Genomic DNA, 26,814 nt, shown 5'->3' with positions numbered 1-26,814 from the left:
ATTGCTGGGAAATGCAATTACTTCTACACAATTGAGAAATGAAAACTGGCACTGGTCATCTTATATTCAGCTCTCATTAGTCAAACAGGAATCTCTGTGCCAAGTAAACATGAAATTGCTACTATGAGTCAAATTAACACTTGGTCAACACCCTTAGAACTATACTTTCCAATATAGTTCTATCTTTTAATGAAATATTAGTAGCAACAACCAACAACAGCTTATAGGGAATAGTCTAAAACTGTTTTTTAAGGTGCCTTCGAACAAAATGTCTATCTTTAGGATCACAATTTTCAGTGGTAAAATAAGCATGAGGACATAAAGGTACTTGGCACAACCCAGAATTACCAACAGAATTTTTGCCACATATAAATAATTATGGCAGGCAGCTTTCACACACTCAGTAGTCAGGTGGTGGTAAATATTTTGCAGACAGATGAGGAAAAGTAGGTGAGTAGCACAACAATGTTTGTATTTTGGTGATTTTAGTACTGTAATGTTTCTGTTTGATTGTTAGGCGCCCTGAGTCCATTTGCAGAGAGGGCAGGATATAAATTTAAGGTAAATAAATAAATAAATATACAAATTCCATAGCTCATATACTTCAATGAACTTGCAGTTTGGGGAATTGTAGCTTAGCCACTAGAAGGCTAGGCTGCCTATTCTTTCTACAGCTGACTGATAAATGTAAAGAAATCTATACAGATTTAGTCAAGTATCTAGGCTGTCAGTTCTGGTTTGGGAAATACCTGGAGATTTTGGATGTGGAGCCTTAGGGAGGCAGGGTTTAGGGAGGAGAGGGACTTCAATGGGGTATAAAACCATAGAGTCCACTTTCCAAAGTGACCATTTTCTCCAGGTGAACTGACCTCTGTAATCCCAGGAGATCATCTGCCACTGCCTAGAGGCAGCCCTATATATCTGTCTTCTTCATTTTGCAGCCCAGCCTTGTCTGATGTTAGTTTGTTATAACATCAACAGCATGAAAACAGATAGAAGACATTAGCCCATTAGGAAAGCTTGCAAATCCACAGAAAGAGTACTTTTGTTTTCTTGAATGTTTGCCAACTAAAAGCATATTTCTAGCCCAAGCTGTTCTTGAGCAATTTCTGGAGCACAGACTTGTATGATCCAGACTCCTACAGCCTTCAGTGAACATAAACAACATGTGTAACCACCATGTCTTACTACTTTTGTCATGTCTAGTCTCTTTACAACGTATTTGGGATGCTCAAATACCCATCTTCAGCACATGTCCTGTTTATCAGTCACAAACACAAAGCTGAGCTGACTGGATCGACCGCTCATCTACCCATTTGTAGTAGGTATAGACGGCTGCTTCACTGAATTCATTCCCAACAGTGCAGTACAGCGCAGCTTAGCTTTTCATACAGGCATGGCTACCATTTTCCCTGCCATATCTCCAGAAAGCTTTCTGTGGGTCTAAAAAAAAAAAAAAAAGATAATTGCTATTAAATTATTGAGTTCTAATAATGTATTGCCAGAGACAATCAAAGTCCCAGCTTTTGTTGTCTGTTTTTAGTCAGTCTCCAGTCTTTTCATTACAGTTATAAGGGAGAAATGTGCAGACAGCATATTTCCCTTATAACTTTGCAAAGGAAGGGGGGGGGGGTAGAAAGACGTAAAGGGGAGGGAGGGAAGGGAGAGAGAGAGAGAATATGAACCGTGGCAATACACCACCAGAAAGTATGTTTGGTCTGACCTTTGGCCAGTTCATGAACCCTGGACTGAGGCTTGGGGGAAGAGTCTTTCCTGAACATTCACAAAGCTTCTGCTTGGTGCAGGTGTTCACCCCCCACATGTGTGCATGCCACTTCTGAGTGGCATTGGGCACCACCCCTGGCTCACTTCTGTCATCTGGAAGTGATGTGAGTGCATCACCTAATGTGCTTGTGTCGCCCGGAAGTGGGGAGCGCACACTGGGAGGCTAATGCACTTGTGTCACTTCTGGATGATGCAGGCATGTCAGGGGGTGGGGTGTGGCATCCAATGCCATTTGGAAGTGACATGTGCACGTCACCAGGGGACCACAAACTCCAAAGAGATCTGTTGAGGCTGGGTGAGTGGGCGTCAACGTGGCAGATGCGGTTCAATGTGGCCAAGTGCAAAGTAATGCACATTGGGGCCAAGAATCCCAGCTACAAATACAAGTTGATGGGGTGTGAACTGGCAGAGACTGACCAAGAGAGAGATCTTGGGGTTGTGGTAGATAACTCACTGAAAATGTCAAGACAGTGTGCGTCTGCAATAAAAAAGGCCAACACCATGCTGGGAATTATTAGGAAGGGAATTGAAAACAAATCAGCCAGTATCATAATGCCCCTGTATAAATCGATGGTGCGGTCTCATTTGGAGTACTGTGTGCAGTTCTGGTCGCCGCACCTCAAAAAAGATATTATAGCATTGGAGAAAGTCCAGAGAAGGGCAACTAGAATGATTAAAGGGCTGGAGCACTCTCCCTATGAAGAAAGGTTGAAACGCTTGGGACTCTTTAGCTTGGAGAAACGTCGACTGTGGGGTGACATGATAGAGGTTTACAAGATAATGCATGGGATGGAGAAAGTAGAGAAAGAAGTACTTTTCTCCCTTTCTCACAATACAAGAACTCGTGGGCATTCGATGAAATTGCTGAGCAGACAGGTTAAAACGGATAAAAGGAAGTACTTCTTCACCCAAAGGGTGATTAACATGTGGAATTCACTGCCACAGGAGGTGGTGGCGGCCACAAGTATAGCCACCTTCAAGAAGGGTTTAGATAAATATATGGAGCACAGGTCCATCAGTGGCTATTAGCCACAGTGTATGTGTGTATATAAAATTTTTTGCCACTGTGTGACACAGATTGTTGGACTGGATGGGCCGTTGGCCTGATCCAACATGGCTTCTCTTATGTTCTTATGTTCTTAGTTCCGTTCAGGTGGGCTTTGTCGGGGTCTTGGTTTAGGGGTTTGGTTCAGGCGCATCTGGTTCACGAACTCCAAATCGAACCAGGTTTTCCAAGTCTGTGCCCACCCCTAACAATATGTTGCATAATTAGGGCTGGATCGAATCTCAGTCCTCTGCTAAACCTATGCTATTTCAATTTCTATAATAATTAGCTTCTATAATTAAAATTTTGATTGTTTCCTAGGAGGCTTTAGGTCACTTCAGATGATGTGACCTTCCTGGTGCAGATAAGGCTGTACACATCTTCTGCCTCACATGACTCTTGCCTTTTTGAATGTTTATATACTATCAAATTCTAAAAAGACAAGAGTATCAGAACTTAGCTTCCTGGACCCTCTTAGTCACCTTAGCTCTTCCTGAGTTTACTTGACCTTCTTGACTCAGAGAGACAGAAAGGGCTGAGTTTTGTTGTGTATGTCAGAAATGTACATTGGATTCTCATCACAGAGTTGACTGCCAGTTACATTAGCCTCTGTGGATGGAAAAAGGTACTCAATGTGTAAATTTATACTATGCGGTCATGTTCCTGTTCTCTCCACAGTGTCCATCAGATTTCCCACTATCTGAGCCAGAGTTACAGGAAGTGCCGCGGCTTTTGCGTAGTAAACATAATCTGGGTTTTAGCGGTTTACGTTTGCTATGCAAAAGCTGTGGCACTTCCTGTAACTCCGGCGCACATAGTGGGAAATCCAACGGACGCTGAGGAGAGAACAGGAACATGACCGCGTGGTAAACTGTGTGCGAAAATGGTCTTAGCCTTGTTCCTTGTTGTTCTGGCCACCACCCACTTTCTCTGGGTCTTGACAAGAGCATCTAAGGATATCCTTTATATGTTTACCAAAATCATAGGCGGCAAAGAGAACAAGTAAAATACTACAAATACCTAGGAATTCATTTTCAATATAACACACTTTGGACTAATCATCGTAACTGTATAATTAAGTCAGTCAATGTTAGCTTTGCGCTACCCAGCGCTTCTTTTACAGCAGAGGCAATCAGTTTATCCCACCCGCGCTAAAAATCTTTAAGGCTAAAGTGATACTGCAGCTTTTATATGGGGTCCCAGTGTGGATCACAGCCTTGGATAATAACATTGAAAGTGTCCAATCAAAATTCCTACAGAAAATTCTGGGATTCCCAAAGTGCATACCATATGCAGTTTTGTGTTTAGAAACAGGGACGAATCTTGTGGAAACACAAGCATGGCTAATGTCACCTAAATACTGGCTACGGCTACATTTTCACTCTGACTCAGAGAGCCTTTTATATCAACTGCTCTCAGAATCTAATTTGTCAAATTGGCTAGTATTTATTAAGAGGAAAATTGAATCTATGGGCATTGATTTAGATTCACTTCTTATGCTGTCCTTAAAAGATGCTTTTTTGAAACTTAAGCTCAGAATTCTAGATATTGAAATGCAAACATTATATAGCCTGGCCAACAAGTCTTGCTTCCCGCTGAATTTCAAACTTCCTCTCTCAGTAGGGAAATCAGCGTCGTATTTCTCCTCTCTACAAGCTCCACAGCAACGGCGTGCATTCTTGTTAACGAGATATAATGCATTACCATCTGCTATCCTATTTGGTAGATTTAACAGGATTGAGTACTCTAATAGACACTGTCTTTGTAATTCCAAGTGTATTGAAACTATTATTATTATTGTATTATTGAACTGTCCTCTTTATGATGATATCCGTTGTATATACTTGAAAGATATCTTAGCAGATATGTTGGGCTGTGCTGATTCAGGCAAAGTCCACAAACTTTTAAATGACACTTGCGCTGAGGTAACTTTAATGGTGGCTAGATTTCTCCAACAGGCCATGGAAATATGACAGAGAATGGTTCTGGAATGACCACATTTTATTTGTTTTAATTATTTAATTTGGCTAAACTCGAGTCATATATTTTACTTATTTTATGTATTTTAGCTCCCTATGTACTCTATAATCTAGGATTTTATATTATTTATATTGCTATTTTACTGCTAAATCTGTTTTATGCCAATAAAGGCTCGCTGTTTGCTGTTTAAAAAAAAAAGATATCCTTTATAAAATTACTGTGCACAATCTTTAAGTGTTGAATTTTGGATTAATGTATACTCCATGCTAAATTCTTGATTGGTTTTTGCATATGGTTTTAATCTTCAATAAATAGTTTCAGCTTTGGAAAAGGCCCCCCCGCTCTTTTCTGAAACCATTGAGCCATTGACAATCACCTCTTCCCTTTTCCGAATCTGGTGGGAATGGGAGTCATAGGGAAAGGTTACTGCACTCCTAAAATTCCTCAACACAATCACTAATTAAAAAATAAAACAGAATTCAAAAAGCCCACTGAAGGGATGACAGACCAAAAAAAATGAGCAAAATGGTAGCTTGCTGTGTGGGTTCAGTGCCAAGTTATATAAATTAGTCATAAACAAATGCTGTGTTTAGAAAACATTCCTACCTTTTGATGTTCATCTAATTAATCCTTAATCAGTGGCTATCAATCTGCTTTTATCACCAGCACTTTGCACATGATCATGCAAAAACCATGCAAATCTGTTTTGCCAGTATTCAAGTAATTGGCTGTTAACCAAATAAGAGCTAGTATTGGCTCATATCTGATCACCTTATTTAAACATGGTAATTTCCAACATGCAATATTCACCACATACATTATGCAGTTCTTAGGGAAAGTGCTTGTAGTTTTGATCACTCTACCTTAAACAATACCATGTAGCTGGAGATAGAGAAGATACAAGATTAGAGCTGGAGATTAGAGCACCATTCCTGGGGAGGGACAGAATAGGTCAGAACTGTACTACAAAGTTCCAAAGCTAGATTGAGTCCAGTAGCACCTAAGACGCAAAAAATAATAATATTTATTCATTTATTGTTTGGACTTTTAAGCTGCCCTTCCCTGCAACAGGGGTCAGGGCAGCATACATCAGCATAAAAACAATAATCTAAATCCAGTTAACTTAATTTAACATTAAAACACAATATAATTTCAGATGGAAAAGAATTTGAATGGAATTGAAGGGTATGAGTTTTTGAGTCCAAACTCCCTTCATCAGATCCATTATTTTCTTCTTCAAGAACTCCCTTTTACTATGTAAAGCAGCAGGTGGTTTCAGGTTGTACATGAAGCTGCCTTATGTAGAATGGTCCATCATGGTTGGTATTGTCTACTCATACTGGCAATGGCTCCCCAGTGTCCCAGTGTCTCATATTTCATATCATCTGCTACCTGATCCTTTCCACTGGAGATGATGGAGATTGAATTCAGGACCTTCTGTATTTTATTTATTTATTTATTTGGGATTTATATCCCGCCCTTCCCACAAATGGCTCAGGGCGGCTTCCAACAGTTAATCAACATAAAATTTAAACAATTTCAAATATAAAACAATTAAATATTTAAACAGATTAAAACATTAAAAACAGAGTAAATCAGTTTCCTGTAAACAGATGGCTGGCCAGTTAGGTATAGGCTAGCCGGAAGAGGGTCGTCTTACAGGCCCTGCGGAACTGCGCCAAGTCCCGCAGGGCCCTCACCTCTTCCGGCAGCTGATTCCACCATACGGGGGCCATAACGGAGAAAGCCCTTTCCCTGGTGGCTTTCAGACGGGCTTCTATGCCAAACAGGTGCTCTACCACTGGGTCACCACCCGTTCCCCAAAGAGGCTGAGCAGAGGACAGGTGTCCAGAAAATGGCACAGAAAACAGAAGTTTGTTAGCAACCACAAATCTGTCAGGTCCTCTTTAAAAATTAGATAAACTATGAACCATCACTACATCTGACATTAATTTTACAACGTTATTAACCTGCCTAGATGCTAAGGTCTGTGATCTAATGAGAGAACTTTTCCCTAATCCGGCCTTTTTTACAACAGAGCTGTTGAACTATATTTATTGTTATTTTCGATTATCGATTTTGTTACTTGTGATGGAGAAGACTCAACTCTGTTAAACTCTTTGTGGACACTTACAGAGCTTCGCCCTGGGTCCAATCAATCTTCTATTAACCTCAAAAAAGGCCTTCATAAACATTCTTTGAGGAACCTTCAAAGGAAGTCTTCTCCTGACTGACTGGTAGCTAGTAGTCTGAGCTGGTAGTCCGAGTTATGGTTCTAGATCGGGTCAGACACAAGTGTGTGTGTGTGTATACAGGCCACACCTTTGTATAAAGATTATTGCAGATTATAGTACTCAAAAATTCTGGTTATATGAAATATGACACAATCCTGGAAAAGGTATATATTGGCATCGTAGGACATTATAACATACCTTGCATGTTTCCACTATAATTAATAACTTTTAATATATTATATTATCCCGGGATCTTGTTCTAGATCTTTTCACCTTTAATTACAACTAAAACTTAATTCATTTTATTCCACATCATTTTCCATAGTGCTTGACTATTCATTCAGCCTGTCCTTGGTTGTTCTGGCTCATAGGAATGCAGTCAAGCATTTAACTACATATTTCAGTTTTACCGGTTCTACTGAGACTTGGTGCATCTAACTTTTGTTGCACTGTGCCCACAGAGTTGGATATGAGGGTCACTGAAATCATGCCATAACGTCATAAACATAACAAATTTCCACTGTATCATTGGCAGAAGTAAAACCCTATGTCTGGTCTGTCCAAAAACTGATTTGTAGATTTATTTTTCAAAAGAACACAGTATATAATTTATACACTTGCTGCCATGTAGCATTCACAAGTCACAGCTATATCATTTTAAAACATTCTATTAAAAAAAGTTTTGAAGACGTAGTTGAATTAGCAGTTCTGGAGAATGGAAAAGGATGAGCTTATTTCACACATGCACCACAACAACCATATCAGTCTTGTTTAATAAATAAATACAGTACAGAATGCTTTCATTTGCCATTGCTACCCACAAATTCAATAAGCCAATTAGCTTGATAGTCAGGAGTCTCTGAACACAGTAATAAGTAGAGTGTTATTTGAAACATCAAAGTCTTCTGTGGTGAATCAGATGATCCTCAGTAATAATTGTGAGAATAGTTTAGCATTTGTTTGTTTCAAATTCACTTTAGCGATATATTCGAGGGCTTCTTTTTGATGTCTACATACTACTACTGCATACTTTCAGAAAGCACTCTACAAAATACAACACCCTCACCATTACTGAAGTTATTCATGAACTCAATTCTTCAACACCATTATCTTTTAATTTTTTTTTTATTTAGCAGATTTATAGTCCATCATTCCCCATAATGGGCTCAGGGCAGATCACAAGCATGATAAAACAGCAAAAATCCAACAATAAAACCACAAAACAATCAACGAACAATCAAAATATGCAGCGTGGATAGTACAGTGCATTTGATAAATTAAAATATAAATATCATAGGTGTCATAGCTGTAGGCCTGATATCTAGCAGTCCAAATAGTTGGTCAGCACAGGGAGGTCTGTTAGATGATATGAGCAGTAAGGTAAGGATGCCCGCTTGCCTCAACCAAAAGCCTGGCAGAATAGCTCCATTTTGCAGGCCCTAGGGAGCTGATTCCACCAGGTCGGGGCCAGGGCCGCTACCCGAAAAAGAAATGGCTTCCATCAACTCTCTGATACAGAAGACAGACAGGGGACCCACAAGGGCTTGAAGGGGCATCTCATTTTCCTCTGCACCATTTCCTCTTTTTAGTTCCTAAAACCACTATAGCCTACCTTTTCCTGCCTTCTCTCCATCTCACCCACCAACCAACCTCCCTTTTATTTACTCCCCCCATCTCCAGCTGCATTTATTGTTTACTTCATTTCTGCACAATGGGGAACAAAAGCAGCTTACAGAATTCTCCTCTCCTTCATTATATCCTCAGAACCAGGGCTTTTTTTGAGCAGGAACTTCCAGGAATGCAGTTCTGGCTAGCTGGGCATCAGGAGGTGTGGTCTAATATGCAAATGAATTTCTGCTGGGCTTTTTCTACAAAAAAAGCCCTATGTGAAACAGTGGTGAAATTATGGGGTGTGGCCTAAGATGCAAATGAGTTCCTGCTGGGCTCTTTCTACCAAATAAGCCCTGCTCAGAACTACCCTTTCTGATAGCTTGGGTTGTGTGTGCCTCATCCATGATCATGCAGCAACGGTAAATGGTATAGCAGAGATTCAAACCGGGATCTCCCAGATCCCAGTCTGAAGCTCTCACTGCTACATCACACTGGTTTTCTTAGAATGGCTGCTGTTAAACAGTAGCAAGGCCTACGTGAGACAGGTGGTAGCCAACCACCTAGTGATTGCTGCCAACTTGCCCCCAAGGAGCCTTCCTTCAAAGGCCAAAACAGTCCTGTTTGCCTACCAATGGCCACAGTGGGCGTTTCTTAAAGTTACAGGTGGCGCTTCTATTATTTGGACTGTGATGTGTTTGTGTTAACCCTTCCAGTTTATGTTCTTCATATTTTAGATTTTTCTGCAAACCTGGGACTCTTCTCATTGGGTACTTTGAGAATTTAGAAGTTAAATACCTGAGGGGGCAGAGGATGCATCTTATAACAAAAAACTCCCCAAAACAACAACACAACACTGACACAATACACGCTGCTTCCCTTCCATTCTTACCACAGTTAGCTTGTAGTATTAGGACACTCTTATGGTCAGTTTACTTATACATCATGTTTCAGAAGCCACTATAAGACAGCCAGTTTGGTGTAGTGGTTAAGTGTGTGGACTCCTATCTGGGAGAACCAGGTTTGATTCTCCACTCCTCCACTTACACCTGCTCAGTATCAGCCCTAGGGTGCATGGTGCCCCAGGCTGGCTCCTTGCCTGGCATCCCCCAGCTGCCACGCTCCATCGCAGACGCCCCCTGAAGCTCACCATGACGAGGCTGGGCCCTACCAGCTTCAAGGCAGCCGTGTGTTTTTTTAAGCCAGTGTGGGGGGAGTCTTCTTCCCCCCCTTTCCGGAATCGGAAGTGAGGGGGCATGAAGCCTCCTCCAGTGCGGGCTTCAAAAAACATGCGGCTGCCTCAAAGCTGGTAGGGCCTAGCCTTGTCACAGTGAGCGTGGGGTTAGCACAGCGGAAGGGAGGGGGCTGGTGGTGGCAGCAGCAACAGCAGAGGTGGCGGGGGGAAAGGCAAACTAGCTGGCTGTCTTGGGCACCAGGAGAGGGGGAGGTCAAATTGGCACCCCCCTCCTGGTGCCCTAGGCAACCACCTAGGTCACCTGCACTTGCTGATGTGACATTGGGTCAGCCATAAGTTCTCTCAGAGCTATTCTGCTCAAGAGCAATTCCGGGAGAGCTTTCTCAGCCCCACCTACTTCACAGGCTGTCTGTTGTGGGGAGGGGAAGGGAAAGGAGATTTGTAAGCCGCTCTGAGACTCCTTTGATTAGCGAAGGGTAGGGTATAAATCTAATCTCTTCTTCTTTCTATAAAGGTTGGCTAGCACAGAGTAATTATAACTATTTACTATAGTATTTATATACTATATGCTATAGTATATAGCATGCATATAAGTTCTTTCAGTGACACATAATGCCGTGGTGGCTGGAGATTTTAAGCCTTTAAGATTTTATACATATCCAAATCTTTTCAATATAACTCTGGAAATGTTAAAGGGCTGGTAAAACATATCATTATTAATACCACTTAAAATGGCTCTTTCACTTGAACCATGGGAAGGAGATCTACTCTGCATTCCATCGAGCTGACATTTATGGGAATTTGTGGGGAGGTGCCATACAACTCAGGAACAGTGACAGATGCCTATCTGCTGGTAATTTACTCTTTGCATGTCCAAATGCAGATAAGGTGATGTGAATTGGGCTGTTACTCTTCCAAGTTAAGTGTGTACAGGACAGAGTTGTTCACTTGAAAGGGGGCGGCACATGGCCCAGTGGTAGGAGAAATGCCTGGGCACAGAAGGTCCTAGGTTCAATCCCTGGTATCTCCATTTAAAGAATCTTACAAGCAGGTATTTGGAAATACCTACTCTACCTAAGAACCCAAGAGTTGCTGTCAGAGCAGACAGTACTGAACAAATTAGATCAATGATCTGACTAGCACACAGCCCCTTATTTCAGGTGTTAATTGCTAAGATCTTCTCTTTTAATGAATGGATTAGGTTCAAAGCTTTCATTCTGTTAATGGTGATGCCTTGCTTCTGTGACCACCCTGCATCACTGTGGGTGAATCAGTTCTGAAGACAGTCCAGCAGTTCAGCTACCTAGGGTGCATCATCTCCTCAGATGCCAAGATCGACAAGGAGATTGACAACAGGCTGGCAAAGGCAAACCGTGCATTTGGCTGACTGCACAAAAGAGTGTGGAGCAACAAGCATCTGAAAAAAGGCACAAAGATCAATGTTTACAAAGCGGTTGTGATGGCAACCCTCATCTACGGTTCCGAATCGTGGGTTTTATACCGTCATCACCTGCGACTCCTTGAGCGCTTTCATCAGCGCTGCCTTCGCACCATCCTCAACATCCACTGGAGTGACTTTGTGACCAACACTGAAGTCCTCAAGAGGGCGGAGGTTACAAGTATCGAAGCACTGCTGTTGAAGACGCAGCTGCGCTGGGCAGGGCATATTTCTAGGATGGAAAACCACCGTTTTCCCAAGATTGCTCTGTATGGCGAACTTTCCACCGGCCATCGAAATAGAGGGGCACCAAAGAAGAGGTACAAGGACTCCTTAAAGAAATCCCTTGGCACCTGTCGCATCAACCATCACCAGTGGTCTGACCTAGCCTCAGATCGCAAAGCATGGAGGCACACCATCCACCAGGCTGTCTCTTCCTTTGAGAACGCACGCATAGCTGGTCTTCAGGACAAAAGGAGATTGAGGAAGAATCGCACTGCTACAGCACCAACCCCAAATCAGACTTTTCCCTGCAGCCACTGTGGCCGGATCTGCCTGTCCCGCATTGGTCTTGTCAGCCACCAGCGAGCCTGCAGCAGACGTGGACTACTGCACCCTTCTTAAATCTTTGTTCGCGAAGTCAAGCCGAGAGAGATGCCTTGCTCTGGCAAAAAAATTGCCATGGTCTTCCAGCAGAAGGCTCCAATCCATACCCCTGCAAAAGGCTCCACCATTAACAAAACCAAAGCCTTGAATCCATTCCACTCTATATATGCTGTCTTTTGCAAATGTACTGAATTGCTGCTATAAAAATATGAGCAACTGTGCAACAAATTATAAACAAGGATGAATTTACATCTTAATAAAGAGAATCAATGCTTAACTTCTGTCTCAAACACCTTTAAAAAATACTTAAAATGCCAAAGACCACAGCATAAACAACCATACTTCCATTCATTCTTGACACACAAAGCAGTAAATTAGAGACTTATGTGGAAAAAAACCCCTGGCCTCCTAAATAGCTTCCCAGATGTGCTCTTCCAGCTCTATTCTATCACAGTAAGAAAATTAAATAGTCACTTTGTTCCATTTAATACATTTTAAGTCCATTAAAAAGAACTCAAATGCTATGCTCTAGGGCTCAAGCATACTAAAAGTCATGCTCTGACCCTGTATCCTGTTCCCAAAAGCTCAATATTTTTGAACTGACAGTTGTTACAGGGAGAGGGGATAAGGACAGGGATAGTCTGCTCCTGCTTGGCTAAGTCCTGGTAATGAAAGCAGATTCATATGCTGAGCCTCAACTCCAGTTGAAACCCTGTTTCCCTTATTATTTGACAACAACTCCCCCAGTTCATATTAGAATAATAATACTTAATCCAACTGAACATCTAATTCTTGGTAGTTTACAAAGATACTGGCTTGAAAAGAGATCATTTTCAGTGCATGATCAAAGGACTTCCATGTGTACCAGCTTGTGGAAAGCAGCCAGAAAGAAATACACTACAGCCAATTGGTACTAAAAAACCAACAAGGATGGTACTATGTATGAGCTGTCTTGGCTGATACACCCATTCCTTTGCAATCTAAAAGACTAGCAGGAGAAAAAAAGAGACCAAAGAGAGGTGTTTTTTTCTTTTAAAGTGGATCAGCTTGGTAATGGAAGTTTTTGCAGCCCAGTCCTTAGGGTGGTTACACAAAAACATTCTCACCCATAGACTGGGTGGAAGGAAAGCAAATTTCCATGGAAAGTTTTCCAAAATAGACATTTTCCTGGAAAATGTTTGCAGTGCTTTCCATTTCTGAAGTTTCATTGTTTCATGAAGTTAACAATAAGTGGATGCCATGGCAAATTCAGTATTAGGTAAACTATACAGTTTCAGAAGTATAATTAATGTTTTTTCAGCTGATTGATTACCTTTAACAATTGTGTAAGGGTGCATATATATTGATTTATATATGTAGGGATACATATAAAAATCCAATGAATGAATGCAGTTGGTTTGCTGTGTGGGTCAAATCAAAACCAAAGCTATAATTCTGCCATTCTTGTTTACATATCTTCTCTTATACAGTGGAAGGATACTGTAATCAACAATCTGATATGGGATTAAGTAATATATGTGATGACTTTTTGAGGGCTGCCTTCATGTAAATGAAATATATTACTGTATTTTCTTTAACTTTTAATGGGCATATTCCTTTAAAAATAATTTCCACATAAAGCTTTGAATGCATTTGACTTTATCATTTAAATCACACTTCATTACATTTTTTCTTGATCAGCTCAATTATGTTACTATTCAGAAACAAAATCAACTGGAAGTACTTTTAAAAATGTTATTTACTAAATACAAGCCAAAGCAACCTTCCTAAATGGATAAATTTACTATTCTTATTTTCCCAGAAAACTCACATTACTAGTCCCGAGTAAAAACTGGACTTATTTCTTGCATATAAATGCGGACATGACTATAACCTTAACTTTTTTCCTGTTATATAGATTTCTTATATTTGTGTTTGAAACAGTAGAAATGCTGACCGTCATAAGTGCTGCTTCTTACATGAGTTTTGAAAGACATGGGTGCTCTCTTTCCAATAACAACTCGTATCTTTAAAAAATATCATATAACACCTGTAACAATAAAACTGTGTTTGAGTTAGACAAATAAAGAGCAAAACTCTGTAAGCAGCATGTGGCTCTGCTACAAGTAAATTATAGCTCTGATATTACATTTCCTTCAGGTCCCAGAAATAATCCTAAAATGTGCACCACTGAGTTTGTCGATTTATACGTTAACTCTTTTAGTATGTCACAACAAAAAACATACAGTATACATCGTAAAGCAATAAAAGATCAGCCAAAACCTTTCACTAAACGCTCACTTGTAACACCTGGTGCATTTGAAAAGCAGTGTCAAAATTGGGAATTTTAAATGTGATGAAAGTATACTGCAAGCCTAAGAACACTTTTTGGGGAGTAAGCCCCATTGAACAGTTTCAAGTAGGATTCTGGATAAACTGTTTTAGGATTGCTCTCACAGCTACAGAAGTCTTAGGGTACCTGCTAGTGCAGGGGTGTCAATCTCATTTGTTATGAGGGCCGGATCTGACATAAATGAGACCTTGTTGGGCCGGGTCATGTGTGTACCTATTTAAGATTAGGTAGCAGAGATATAAACTTTATAAAGGACACAAACACCATTAAATATATATTTTTAAAAACTTAAAACGTGCTTAAAAAGTTAGCACTCATTGGCCTTAAAGGTGCTTTCTTTGTATTTCTCCCATGGGATCCAGGGAACTGGGCAAAGGAAGCTCTGACTCTTTCCTTCCTTCCCAGGGGATCAGGAAGGGGAGGAGCCTCAGCCAATAGAAGGATGAAAGGCTTGGCTTAATAGCTCAGCTGTGTAACTGAGCAAACTTTGCAAAGCAAACTATTATGCAGAAGGAAGCAAGATATAGGGAGAAGGAAGCAGTTGACAGCCAGCTGCTTGGGGGCCTGATTCAGCCCCCAGTCCCAGACTGCATGTTTGACACCCCTGTGCAAGTGGGAAAAGCTGCATGCACTGACAAAGCAAGCAACAGTTCACTGTAACATACATGTTCTGTGCATTCATTAGACTTATTTGGATAGCCCCACATGTGTATCATAAATACTGCACATATATACATTCCCAAGCAAGCATAAGCTCTTAGGAATCTGGGATTCTTCATTTTCAAAGAGTAAATCATTATTTGCTACTTTGGGGGTAAAGGACACAGATTACCAGGACAATAGGCCATGCCCCAAATATATCAGATTTAAATCCTTTTTTAGAAGCATCTCAGTGCATTACTTTTTGTCCTTAGTCTCAAAGAAGGATTTTACATAATAAAGTTAAAGAAGGAAAACCATGCTATAATCTGTATGAGCAAATTAAAACAGGAGTCCATACATTTGGTCAGCCTATAAACATAGCATTAGACTCCTATTTTTCATAACTAAATGTTTCCTATCATATCTTCAGGTCCACTGCTAAAGGACTGTGGGGTGGGAGTGTAAACAAACTGGGAGTGTAGGGCTGCTTAAATCCAACTTCCTGCAGAGGCAAGACTCTAACAAATCGCCCCTGCACACACTTTCTTTATTTAGAAAATGTGTATGCTACCTCTCTCTAGAACTGATCAAGGCAGATGGAAGAGGATTCAAAGTCCACAAGGCAGAACAAGGAGTAAAGCAAAGGAACAGCACCAGCACTGTTTAAAGCCACATGCATTTTTAAAAAGCCATATACATTTTTTTAAAGTCACATCCTTATACATTCAGTTAAGGACAGCTACTATTTTGAGGTTCTAACGGTCACGAAGGCAGGCAGTGGCAGACCACGTCTGAACGTCTCTTGTCTTGAAACCCCCCCCCCCAACCCGAGTCGCCATAAATCAGCTAGGACTTGACGGCACTTTCTACCAGCAACAGTCAGATAAGGGTCAATGTCCCCTGTGGGCATAATCCGCCTGTCTCAGTTCAGTTCCATGAGAGGAGGAGAACGGGGAGATAACTAATCAGTTTTAGATTTATTTTAGCCCCTTTAAATCGCTGGCTGGTCTTTCCCACACTGCAGCCGAGAAAGAGGTGAAAACACCTTTTAAAACTTCATACAGCCTTATGTTGGGGGAATATCCATTTTTACAAAATTGCTAGAGAGGCTCTGCACGACGCTCCGACAAACCCGTCAAACTCTCCGACTCACATGCTCCGTCCCTCCCCCTCGGGTGCGTGACAGTGTGGAAAACTGTGAAGGAGAACAGCGCCCGTTTCCGCAGAAGCCACCAAAGGGCTCGTGAGGCAGTAGTCTGAACGCCGATCACTGACCTGAAATGCCTCCTCCGACGACAATCACATCGTACTTGTTGCTCATGGTTGCGCCCACTGCTTGTCCGCTGTCAGAGCGCAAAGGAGACGCGTAGCCTGAGCCTTCACTGCAATCGGGCGCTGCAAACACGGGAAACTTCCTAGCGGGGTCTCCCTAGACACCGCCCCGCCCTCCACGCCACCAATCACGACCCGCAGAAGTGCGCTCCTTTGGCTTGGCAGCAGGGCGGGAAAAGGCCAAGCGCGCCTGGCCAGCGAGGCAGAGTAGGGGCGGAGCAGCAGTCGGCTGGGTCCTGGGAAAGGACGCTGAAGCAGTTCTCAGCGGTCGCAAGAGGCACTCGCTTGATATTGGCCAAGGCAGCTTTGCCAGACTCGTGTATCTGTTGCCCTCGTTTCTTTCGAAGGACTTCCAGGAACAGGTCTGACCCGAGTGCTGAAGACTCTGCCTTTCGCGATTCACCTGTTTGGGCGGGGGGGGGGGGGTGGCGGTGTCTGCCATCTATTTTTTAAAAAACTAACGAAAACTATAATTTTTTTCACTTTGCATTTTTAAAAAAATCCTTATGCAAATAGAAAACGAACTCAGTTGGAGAAAAGAGTCTATCTGCGTTTTAGGTTGCTGTACTCCTTTCTACTGAAGGAGTTGTTGGAGAACATTCCAGAATGTGAGCTTCCAAGTTAGAGGAAGGCCTGAGGCTGCAATATGAAGTACACCGTCCTGGAAGTAGCCCCATAAAATAAAACGTGACTTGCGTCCTTTTAGGATTCCTCCCTGGGTGACCAATCCAAAGGCTATGACTGCCGCATGACTTGAGGATGTCTGCTGAAGAAATTTTGAAGTATTACCAAGGGTGCACTGAAAGCCTTGAAACGCGAGCTCTCTTCCAACTCAGGATATGGAGCACTGTCAGTTACCATTTAAAAAGTTTATATTCCATGTTTAAGTCATAAAAACATCCAGGATACCTAGCAAACTATTAAAACAAGCATAACATTAGTGTTATATGGAAACGAAGCAATATTATATCACAGTTAGCTAAAACAAGAACTAAAATAGCATCAGTGAAAAACTCCAGTCCTAAACAGAGTTATACCCTTTTATCATTCCGAGGTCGGTAAAATGAGTACCCAGCTTGCTGGGGGGAAAGTGTAGACTGGGGAAGGCAATGGCAAACCACCCCGTAAAAAGTCTGCCGTGAAAATGTTGTGAAAGCAACATCACCCCAGAGTTGAAAACGACTGATACTTGCATAGGGGACTGCCTTTACTTTTTTAAAAAAAGCCGATTGGCTTCAATGGACTTAGAAGAGTGTAACGGCTCAGGAGTGCACTGTAAATAAACCAGCAAAGGCAGGGTAAATGAAAAATGTCTGTACCTTGTGTCCATATGAGTGTCTTTGGCAGGCCTTTAATTCAAAAGGAGCTCACAGGAGCACAGCTCCTGAACCTTTCTGATGTTGGTCCTCCCCCACCGTTGTACATTGAATAGTAGGCGCAGCTGCATAGCAATCCCTGGATTAGGAGAGCAGGCAGCCAGCCAGCCATCAGGAGCTTTGCCACACCCGTTGCAGCCCTCATTAACCTGGGGAAGCCCACACCACCTTTTCTCCATTTCTTGTGATTTTGGGTGGCGGGTTGCTTGCTGGCTTTTTGACTGGGGGGGGGGGGGAGGCAGCCAAGGAGGGCTGCAGGTGAGTGAGGCCTGCTTGGGCTGGCTCGATCTCTGACCAGCCCAAGCAGGCCTTGTTTGGCCAGGGCTCTCCTTTCTTGCATCAGATGGCTTTTGGCTGGGGGAGGGATAGGTGGTGGCATAAGCTAATACGCATAAACTAATGAGTTATACTAATGAGCACCACCTATTTTTCTACAAAATGACTCCTGGTTTTTGGAATGATATTGTGCATATGTAGCATCTAAATAATTAGATTCTTAGTTTATAGTTGATTTCAATGCTGGTTTATACCTTGCAATATGTGGTTGTAATTACTGGCTTTGTAAGCTCACCATTGATATATGAAAAAAGAGCAAATTAGCAGAAATGAATATGGTTACAGCTGACTATGCGTGCACATAATGATTAAAAGCAGATTTTGCAGGGAGGGAGGGAAGCTCCAAGCTAGCAATAGCAGGCCAGGACAGGAGCAGAGAAATAAGAGATAGAAAAAAAATGTGCATGTAAAGTAGAGAAGTGGTAATTCAGGAACTGTTGATGTATTGTTATGTTAGAACAAAGGCAAATTTTATTATCAGTCAGGTGCCAAATTATTTTTTGTGTATTTTTCTACCCGATCATATGTTCCAAAGAATGCTCACCTCTGGGAAACTATACATTTTGGCACTGAAGCCATCAGCATATTCATACATAATAGTAACACTGTGAAAAGTTAAATATTTTTCACCAACAAATATTCTTCACTTCCTTTTTTAATCATCTGAGTCAACTTCAGTTTCCTCTTTGAGAAGGAAATGACCATTAGCAGAGGAACAACTTGTGCTACTTCAGCATGTTTATAGCCAGACACCAAAGTAGCAATTATTGCTCTAGCATGGGCATTAAGTTGTAAGTATTTGCTTTAAAAGAGAGTTGCTTGCAGAGCATCACTGTTAGACTCACAGGTGGCAAATATGGGTTGAATTGGTTGGATGTGGTCCACACAGGATTGACTCTCACTGTCTCTGGCTTGTCATTGGCTGATTCTGCTCTCCTGCATCCACTGCCAGCTTCGTCAGGCAAGAACGCCACTAGAGGATCACTGACCTTTGAAGGAGACAATTCTTTGCTGACAGGTTCTCCTGGGGGCTTACTGATCCTTACTGCCTTTCCTCAGAGCCTCTTGTAGGAAGTCTGTCTCCCCCCCCCCCACAACAAACAATGCTATCACGAAGCAAACAGTAAACTGTGAGAGAGATGTTCATGAGACAAATAGTAGCAGTTCCTTCTCTTCAACTGACAAAAAAGAATGTTCATTTACAGCAGGGAGGGGCAAGTTCCACAGCATCAGATAAGCAGGCTGCCCCTTTTCCAGAAATTAGCTACCTTTGAGGGTGGGGGGATGGGGAGAGAATGCCTTCACTTGCGTGGGAGGGAAGACAGCAAGGCTGGGAGAGCACTCACCCAGAGGCCTTTAATGATACTTTTCCAGGTTGGTCGGAAATTCCTGAGGTATCACTACAGGCCTCAGAGGGAGGCCTTTCCTCCTGGGGAACCACTGTTGCCAATCTCCAGGTGAGGACTGTGGAAACTGACTGGGTGATTTTGGACCAGTCACAGATGTTCAGCCTGACCTGCCTCACAAGGTTCTTCAGATGAAAGGGGAGGAGGAGATTGATGTAAGCTGCTTTGTTCTCCCACCACACATACTGTGAAGAAAGACTGTCCTTTTCCTATTACATAGAGGCTGAGGGAGGGAGAGGAAGGTGATAGAAACCTGAAGTCAAAGGATCAGATAAAGGGATAGTTCCACCTGAGGGCTGGCTACCCTATGCCTGGATGTTTTCTACTATTTAGCAGCAGCTCCCTATGGCAGCCACTGTGGCATAGGATTAGGGCCTCAGAGCGGGATCTGCCAGACCCAGGTTCTTGCCGTGGAAACTGACTGGGTGATTTCGAACCAGTCACAGATTTCCAGCCTAACCTGCCTCACAAGATTTTTGTTAGGATCACACGGGGAGAGGAGAATGATGTAAACTGCTTTGGTTCCCTTCTCCCTCCACACACTGTGAAGAAAGACTCATTTTCCTATGTAGAGAGTGCAGGAAGGGGGAAGGCAATGGAAACGAAGTCAGAGGGGCAGATGAAGGGAAGGAGATAGGGTTGCCAAGTTAGGAAATTCCTGGAGATTTAAGGGGTGAGGCCTGGAGAGCATGGGGTTTGAGGAGGGATAGGACCTCAGACAGGTACAATGCCATTTCCTACTGGGGAACCACTGGAGATCACTCAGATTTACAACTGCTTTCTAGATGTCAGAGATAATAATAAGCTTTTTATTTATATCCCGCAGGCTCAGGGCGGCTCACAAGACATGGAGTGTACCATGGTTATAATAAATACAATTATACAATAAGATACAATTAAAACACATTAGATAAATAAATTAATTAAAACCACTACAAATTAAAAGGCGCTAAGATCAGCTTAAAAGATCAGCTCCCATTGGAGTGGGGGGCAGAGTCAATGCCTTCACTTGGGTGGGTGGGAAGATAGCAAGGGTGGCAGGAACTCACCTAGAGCCCACTGTATTTTTCTTCACAACAGCCCTTACTCCTAGTATATGATCATTGTTATCAATACATCCCACAATCTCTGATGCCCATTTTGTACCCTTATCCAGAATTTACCCAGGTGCTCCCCGTTGCCTCACTCTGATGATCTGAGTTTTTAAACTTACATAGGAAATAAAACTGCTGAAGTCAATTCTCATGGCAACTGCAGATGAACTAGTTATCTGTTCACTTTTGGCATACACTATCAGCTTTATGATTCTCACTGTGTGAAGAACTTTGAGCACACATTATTTTACAACTTCATAATCATTTGCCTGTTTATTACCAATGAAATACTATTTGCTTTAATGATATTGTAAAGTATGACCTTTTGAAGACATGGAAGTCATGCTGAAATATAAGCAGTTTAGTTATGATGAGTAATAATTAACTATTTTTCTGCATTAAAGTTTAGAAACTTGCACAATTTTTCATTAGCATGTGCCAACTTATACTTTGCATGTTTAGAAGTTATATAGAACCAAATCATTCCAGAGACAGTATCACAAAATCTATACAGGAACACCGAACAAACTGGAACACAAAAGTATTTTTAAGTGTTCCTGTCCTTATGGAAGATTTTATTTCCTGTGATATGACAGTGCTTTTTCATTATGTCAAAAAAGTGCAAAAGTAACTATGTTGGAGAAGCAATATAAATGGTAAAAAGTTTGACTAAACTGAAGAGCCTTCTAGGAATACAGGAAATAATAGAATGAATAATCAGTATTCTGATGAGTAGAATAAGGTTCTTATCAGGAAGAAAGTCTTACATGCCTGCTAAGTGGAGATTGGGTCCAAGGCCTCTGTGGGGACGCAACAAACTTTTACTGCCATGCCACATTAATATACAGACATTTAACTTCTATCATTCAGGGTATATTCTGCATCCTGTGGCTGTCAGAGATAAAACTTTTGATGTTTCAAGTAATTCAGATTTATAAAACAAACATAAAGGTTCAAGGCAACTAGTAGATTGCTCAAGTCAGCCCCCCTTCAGCAGTATCTGGACTTTGTCAGCAGCAACAGCCCCTTGTCTATACCCTTCCTTCTACAGGACAACAGTCTTGCACCTTCAGCACTGGGGATTCTCAGAACTGGAAAATAAAGGAGGAAAAATACAGACTGACCAAGGGAGAGACTTTTACCCTAATCTAATCATGTGTCCTAAATGTTGTTTAGCCTTGGTGCATGTTTTTGAAATCGTTGTGCTCCTGTCTGTTCTCCTGGTTCATACTTCCAATTTCAAGTTACATTTTTCAATAAGTAAAAACAGTAATCTAGAGATTATCCTTTCCTTAAGTTTTTCTTTCCTTAAGTAAATCTCACTGGTCACAGTACATCACAGTAATCACCTGTAGCATTCTTGGATTCTACCAGTGCAATCCTATGCAGAGTTACAGTAAGTCTACTGAAATTAATGTGGTTTGACTGCAGGCATTTTGCATAGGATTTCATTTTAAAGGTGAAAGACTTCTGTTTACGCAGCTGAAGTGCAGACTTCTCAAGGAATGTAAAAAAAAAATCTGTCATTTAAAAAGTGGAAAAATAATACATTTTAATAAACATTAAGTAATAATAAAATATAATAAGAAATATCTTTAATATAACTTTGTAGCACTATGTACAAAAGTACACAGTTTTACTTAATTTTGTAGATGTAGCTGGGTAGTATGAGCCTTCACCTACAATGTCTTCTGTCAAGAAAAATGCATGTTTCACTTACAGGTGGTCATTATTTGTTCTTTCTCCAACTAGAGGCACGGGCAGCCCAATCCTGAGATCTGTGGTGTAGCCCTGCCTGAGTGTAGAACTAATATGGGCGGTGCTAGTCAGCTTCCAAAGGGGAGAAGTTATGCCAGGTGGAGAGGGGGACATAGCATAAGCGGGCAGGAGGAACAAGCCATCGCCATGGTGATCCCACCCATATGTACACTATTGGCTTGCTGCCAAGGTAGAGTGGGAGGGGAGGGAAGGGGCAGGCAGGACCACAGGATTGGCCAGTCCATTGCACATGACCGGGAGGGGGAGGCAGAAAGCCTGTGCCTGAGAGGCCAGCAACCCCCCCACACTCTCCCATTGTCAGAGACTCATGCCAATGGCAGGCAGACAGGCCCCCTGGCTAGCCACAAACAGGAAGTACAAAGTGCAGAAGTTCCCTTCCAAAGACAACAGCCAGAATGTGTGTATGGGAATGAGCAGACAGAGTCCCACTTTGGCACCAAGTCCAACAGCCAACCACCCCCCAAGACTCAGAAACCGCCCCTGTGCCACCTTGATGCCCCGTACTATGCACATGGAATTCCTCCCCCAGGGGCCATAGAACTCAGAGTGCGAGGCGCCAGGCATGCATCCACTCCATTATGTGCCCCTCCATTATGCTATGAGCACAACAGCCCTGTGGAATTAGGCAGGCTGTCAGGCTCTGATCCTAAATGGCAATAGGCACAAGTAGTGGTGATGCAGTGTGGAGTAGCTCTACATCACCATGTCCATAAGGGAGGGACTGCAAGAGGCAAGGGTAAAAGGCAGGATAGAGCTATCTATGTTTACAGAGAGTTGTCTCTGATACACCCTTTATTGGAGCCACAAACCAGGTCAGGTATGAAAGACAGTGAGTTTTATTGTGGTAAAATGATAATAGGATTTATATATATATTCAGACCAAAGAATTCGTACAAGATATTGGAATAAAAGGCAGTAGCGGGTATGATAGGGGAAGGGGGAAGTATGGGTGATATATACCTATCTCAGAGGTAGGACAAGCCTGAAGAGGATGGGTAAATGATACTGCCCAGCGCTTTCACGCTGGTATTTTTTTTTTGTGACCATCTTACTTAGTGCTATATTTAGTGAAGAACTATTATTTTTGTCTTGATTTATTATGTCTCATCATTTGAAAGTTTATTCTCTGAATGTAAGAGGCTTGAATAATTGTGTTAAACAAAAACGTGTATATTCTAATTTACTATCTCTGCATCCAGATGTTCTTTTTCTGCAGGAAACCCATTTGAAGGATAAAGGCAATTTAATTTTTAAAACTAATTGGTTTAATACACAAATACAAGCAAATGGATCATCTAAGTCCAGAGGAGTGGCTATATTACTATCCAAAAATGTTCGATTTCAGTTACAAGGTATTTTGAAAGATTCTAGAGGCCGTTATTTATTTATAAAAGGTATGCTTGAAAATCAGAAAATGACTTTAGGAAACAATTGTGTTTCTTAAATGAAACCTTTAAAATACTAGAAAAATTTAAAGAAGGCGAATGTATTTTGGGTGGTGATCTTAATTTAATAGCTAATTATAGCCTTAACAAAACGTATCTGAGTGGTAAACAGAGGTCAAAACATAGTAATAACACCAAATTGGCTTTGCTGTTTGAAAAATATAACTTAATAGACTCATGGAGACTTCTTCATCCCAGTGAGAAGGATTTTACTTTTTTTTCTATGCATCACTTGGTGCACACATGTATAGATTATGGTCTTATTTCTGTAGGCTTAGTACAACAAATGGTGTCTTCTCAAATAGGATATAAGTTATGGAGTGATCATGCATGGGTTGAAACATGTAGAAGGCAAAACAAAAATGAAGCAACAATGGTCATTTAATACAAATTTATTATCAAGTCAGTTATTTCAAGAACAATTAATTGAACATATCAAAAATTATTTTAAGGAAAACACACAAGAAGAGACTTCTCCAATATATATTTGGGATGCTTTAAAACCGGTCCTACAGGGCCACATAATATCATACTCCGCCTATATAAATAAACAAAAAAAGAAATTAAAGAATGATTTAATTGAAAGTATTCAATTATTAGAATCAAAACATAAGCAGACCTGCAGTAAAACTATTTATAAACAATTACTTGCTAAAAGAAGGGAACTAGAGTTATTAGACAGTGAGAATATTCAAAAAGATCTACTAACCCTTAAACAAGAACACTGGTGTAATTCTCCAAAATTATTAAAGAATTTGGCAAAAAGAGCAAAACAGTTTCGTTCTAATAGGCATATAAATATGATCAAAAATAAATCTGGTAAAATATCAACTAAAACTGAACATATTTGTCAAGTTTTTCATGAGTATTACAAAGAATTATATACTACTACCAAACCATCTCAAGTTGCTATTGATAAATATTTTCAGGAGCATATACCATTAGTTATTTCGCAAGATCATAGAGATCAATTGGATAAATTATTTACTAGACAAGAACTTTTTGAAACAATCCGTGCACTTAAACTCAATAAAGCACCAGGACCAGATGGATTTTCATCAAGTTTTTATAAATTATTTGCAATAGAGTTAATTGATCCTTTAGTGAAAGTATGCAACTATATTTTGTTAGAAGGCATCCTGCCACCATCTTGGAAACAGGCAATAGTAACAGTAATTCCAAAATCAGAAAAAGACACAACACTTCCATCGTCTTACCGACCTATTTCACTACTAAATGTAGACTTTAAAATCTTTACAGCAACATTAGCAAGAAGATTAAGTAAGATTATTCAGAATTACATACTTCCTGATCAAGTAGGATTTATCAAGGGACGAGATCTTATAGACCACATACATAAAGTACTTAACCTTATTAATGTATCTAAAAAAATAAATTACCAACAGTTTTAATATCATTAGATATAGCTAAAGCATTTGATTCGTTAGAAATAGATTATCTTAAGACACTTTTAACTAAAATGGAATTTGGAAAAAAAATTATGACAGCAGTGAATGCTATTTATGACTCTCCATCTGCGGCAATAAAAATTAATACACAATTTTCTAATAAATTTATATTGGAGAGAGGGACTAAACAGGGATGCCCGTTATCTCCCTTATTATTTGCTTATGTCTATTGAATCGTTATCTTCACAAATTAGAAATTCTAAGTTAATCAAAGGTGTATTAGTAGGTAAAACAGAATATAAACTTACTTTATTTGCTGATGATATGCTATTATTACTTACTTCTCCCACAAAATCAATACAAGCGCTTAATTTGGTCCTACAAGAATTAGGAGAAATTTCAGGCTTATTAGTAAACCAATCAAAATCGAAAATAATGCCTGTAAATTTCTCAAAACCAACAAGCAGAAATAAAAAAAAATTCAGATTAACAATGGTCTCTAAATCAAATAACTTATTTAGGAATCAAGATTTAGGTAGATATTAATAATTTGTTCAATTTAAATTATTTAACTTGGCAGAAGGAGTTAAACCTTTAGTTACAGAAATGGGACAAATCTTTATTTTCTTGGTATGAAAGATATCATTTAATAAAATCATTTATCTTGCCAAAATTTATATTTTTATTTAGAGCATTACCAGTGACAATTCCTAAAAAATATTTTCAATGTTGGCAAACTATTCTAAATAATTTTCTGTGGGCCAATAAAAGGCATAGAATACGTTTGAATATATTATGCCGAAGAATCACAAAAGGGGGTATGCAATATCCATCTTTGTTTAATTATTATAAGGCTACCCAATTAAATAAAATAGTTTTAATGTTAAGAAGAGAACTTACCTGATTGGGCACATATATATTCAATCTTGTCAATGCCTTTTCATATCCGCGATGTGATATGGCAAAGAGCTTCTGAAAGACCAGTACGAATAAGACAGGACCCTTTTTTAAAATCTATCCTTGATGTCTGGGACAATATGAGATACAAACTACTTCCCAACCTATCAAGATTCACTTCTTTTATTGGACAAACATGGTACTTACCTGCCAAACTTCATCAACAATATCAAAAATGGCATCAGTATGGGGTTGATACCCTTAATGACTTAATTAAGAACAAAAAAAATATAGATAAAGTATCACTAGAAAAAAACCTATTTTTTCAAATCAATTGGTTAGAATATTATCAACTTAAACATCTTCATGAGTCTATTAAATTAATAGAAATAGTAAAACAACCATTAACATTATTTGAAAAAAATTTACAGTCAGAAACAGGTATTTCTAAAGGGATACTCTCCAAAGTATATCAAGCCATTTTATTTAATGCAGAAACTAAAATACTACCATATCAACAAAAATGGCAAACATTATGTAACTCCAATCTTACAACTGAGATATGGGAAAAAATTTGGAATAGCTATGCTTCAACTACTCCTATTTTAGAACTTAGGCAACAAACCTTGAAAATTATAACTTTTTGGTACACCACTCCCCAGCAATTATCTCATATAACAAAAGAGCTTTCACCACAATGCTGGAGGAAATGTGGTGAGATTGGCACATATATGCATTGCTGGATGGACTGCCCAGTAATAAAACAATTTTGGAATATAATTCTTCAAAAAATAAAAGAAATTACTGGATTCTCATTGGAATTAGAGCCAGTAATTTTGCTTTTGAATGTACGGCCTCATTATATACAGTCTAGG

The 26,814-nt window shown here is 40.4% G+C and overlaps 1 protein-coding gene across 1 annotated transcript in view; it reads right to left on the bottom strand.

Moving 5' to 3' along the window:
• LOC132568391 (amine oxidase [flavin-containing] A-like) overlaps positions 1-16,390 on the bottom strand; it is a 67,095-nt gene extending 50,705 nt beyond the window's left edge. Inside the window, exon 1 of the mRNA XM_060234169.1 lies at positions 16,141-16,390. Within this exon, the coding sequence (XP_060090152.1) occupies positions 16,141-16,186 (46 nt within the window). The 5' untranslated portion in view covers positions 16,187-16,390. The remainder of the gene's footprint in view (positions 1-16,140) is intronic.
• Positions 16,391-26,814: the final 10,424 nt, after the last annotated feature.

This window comes from Heteronotia binoei, chromosome 3, assembly GCF_032191835.1.
Source record: "Heteronotia binoei isolate CCM8104 ecotype False Entrance Well chromosome 3, APGP_CSIRO_Hbin_v1, whole genome shotgun sequence".
Lineage (NCBI taxonomy): Eukaryota > Metazoa > Chordata > Lepidosauria > Squamata > Gekkonidae > Heteronotia > Heteronotia binoei.
This window is presented reverse-complemented; position numbering and strand designations above follow the sequence as displayed.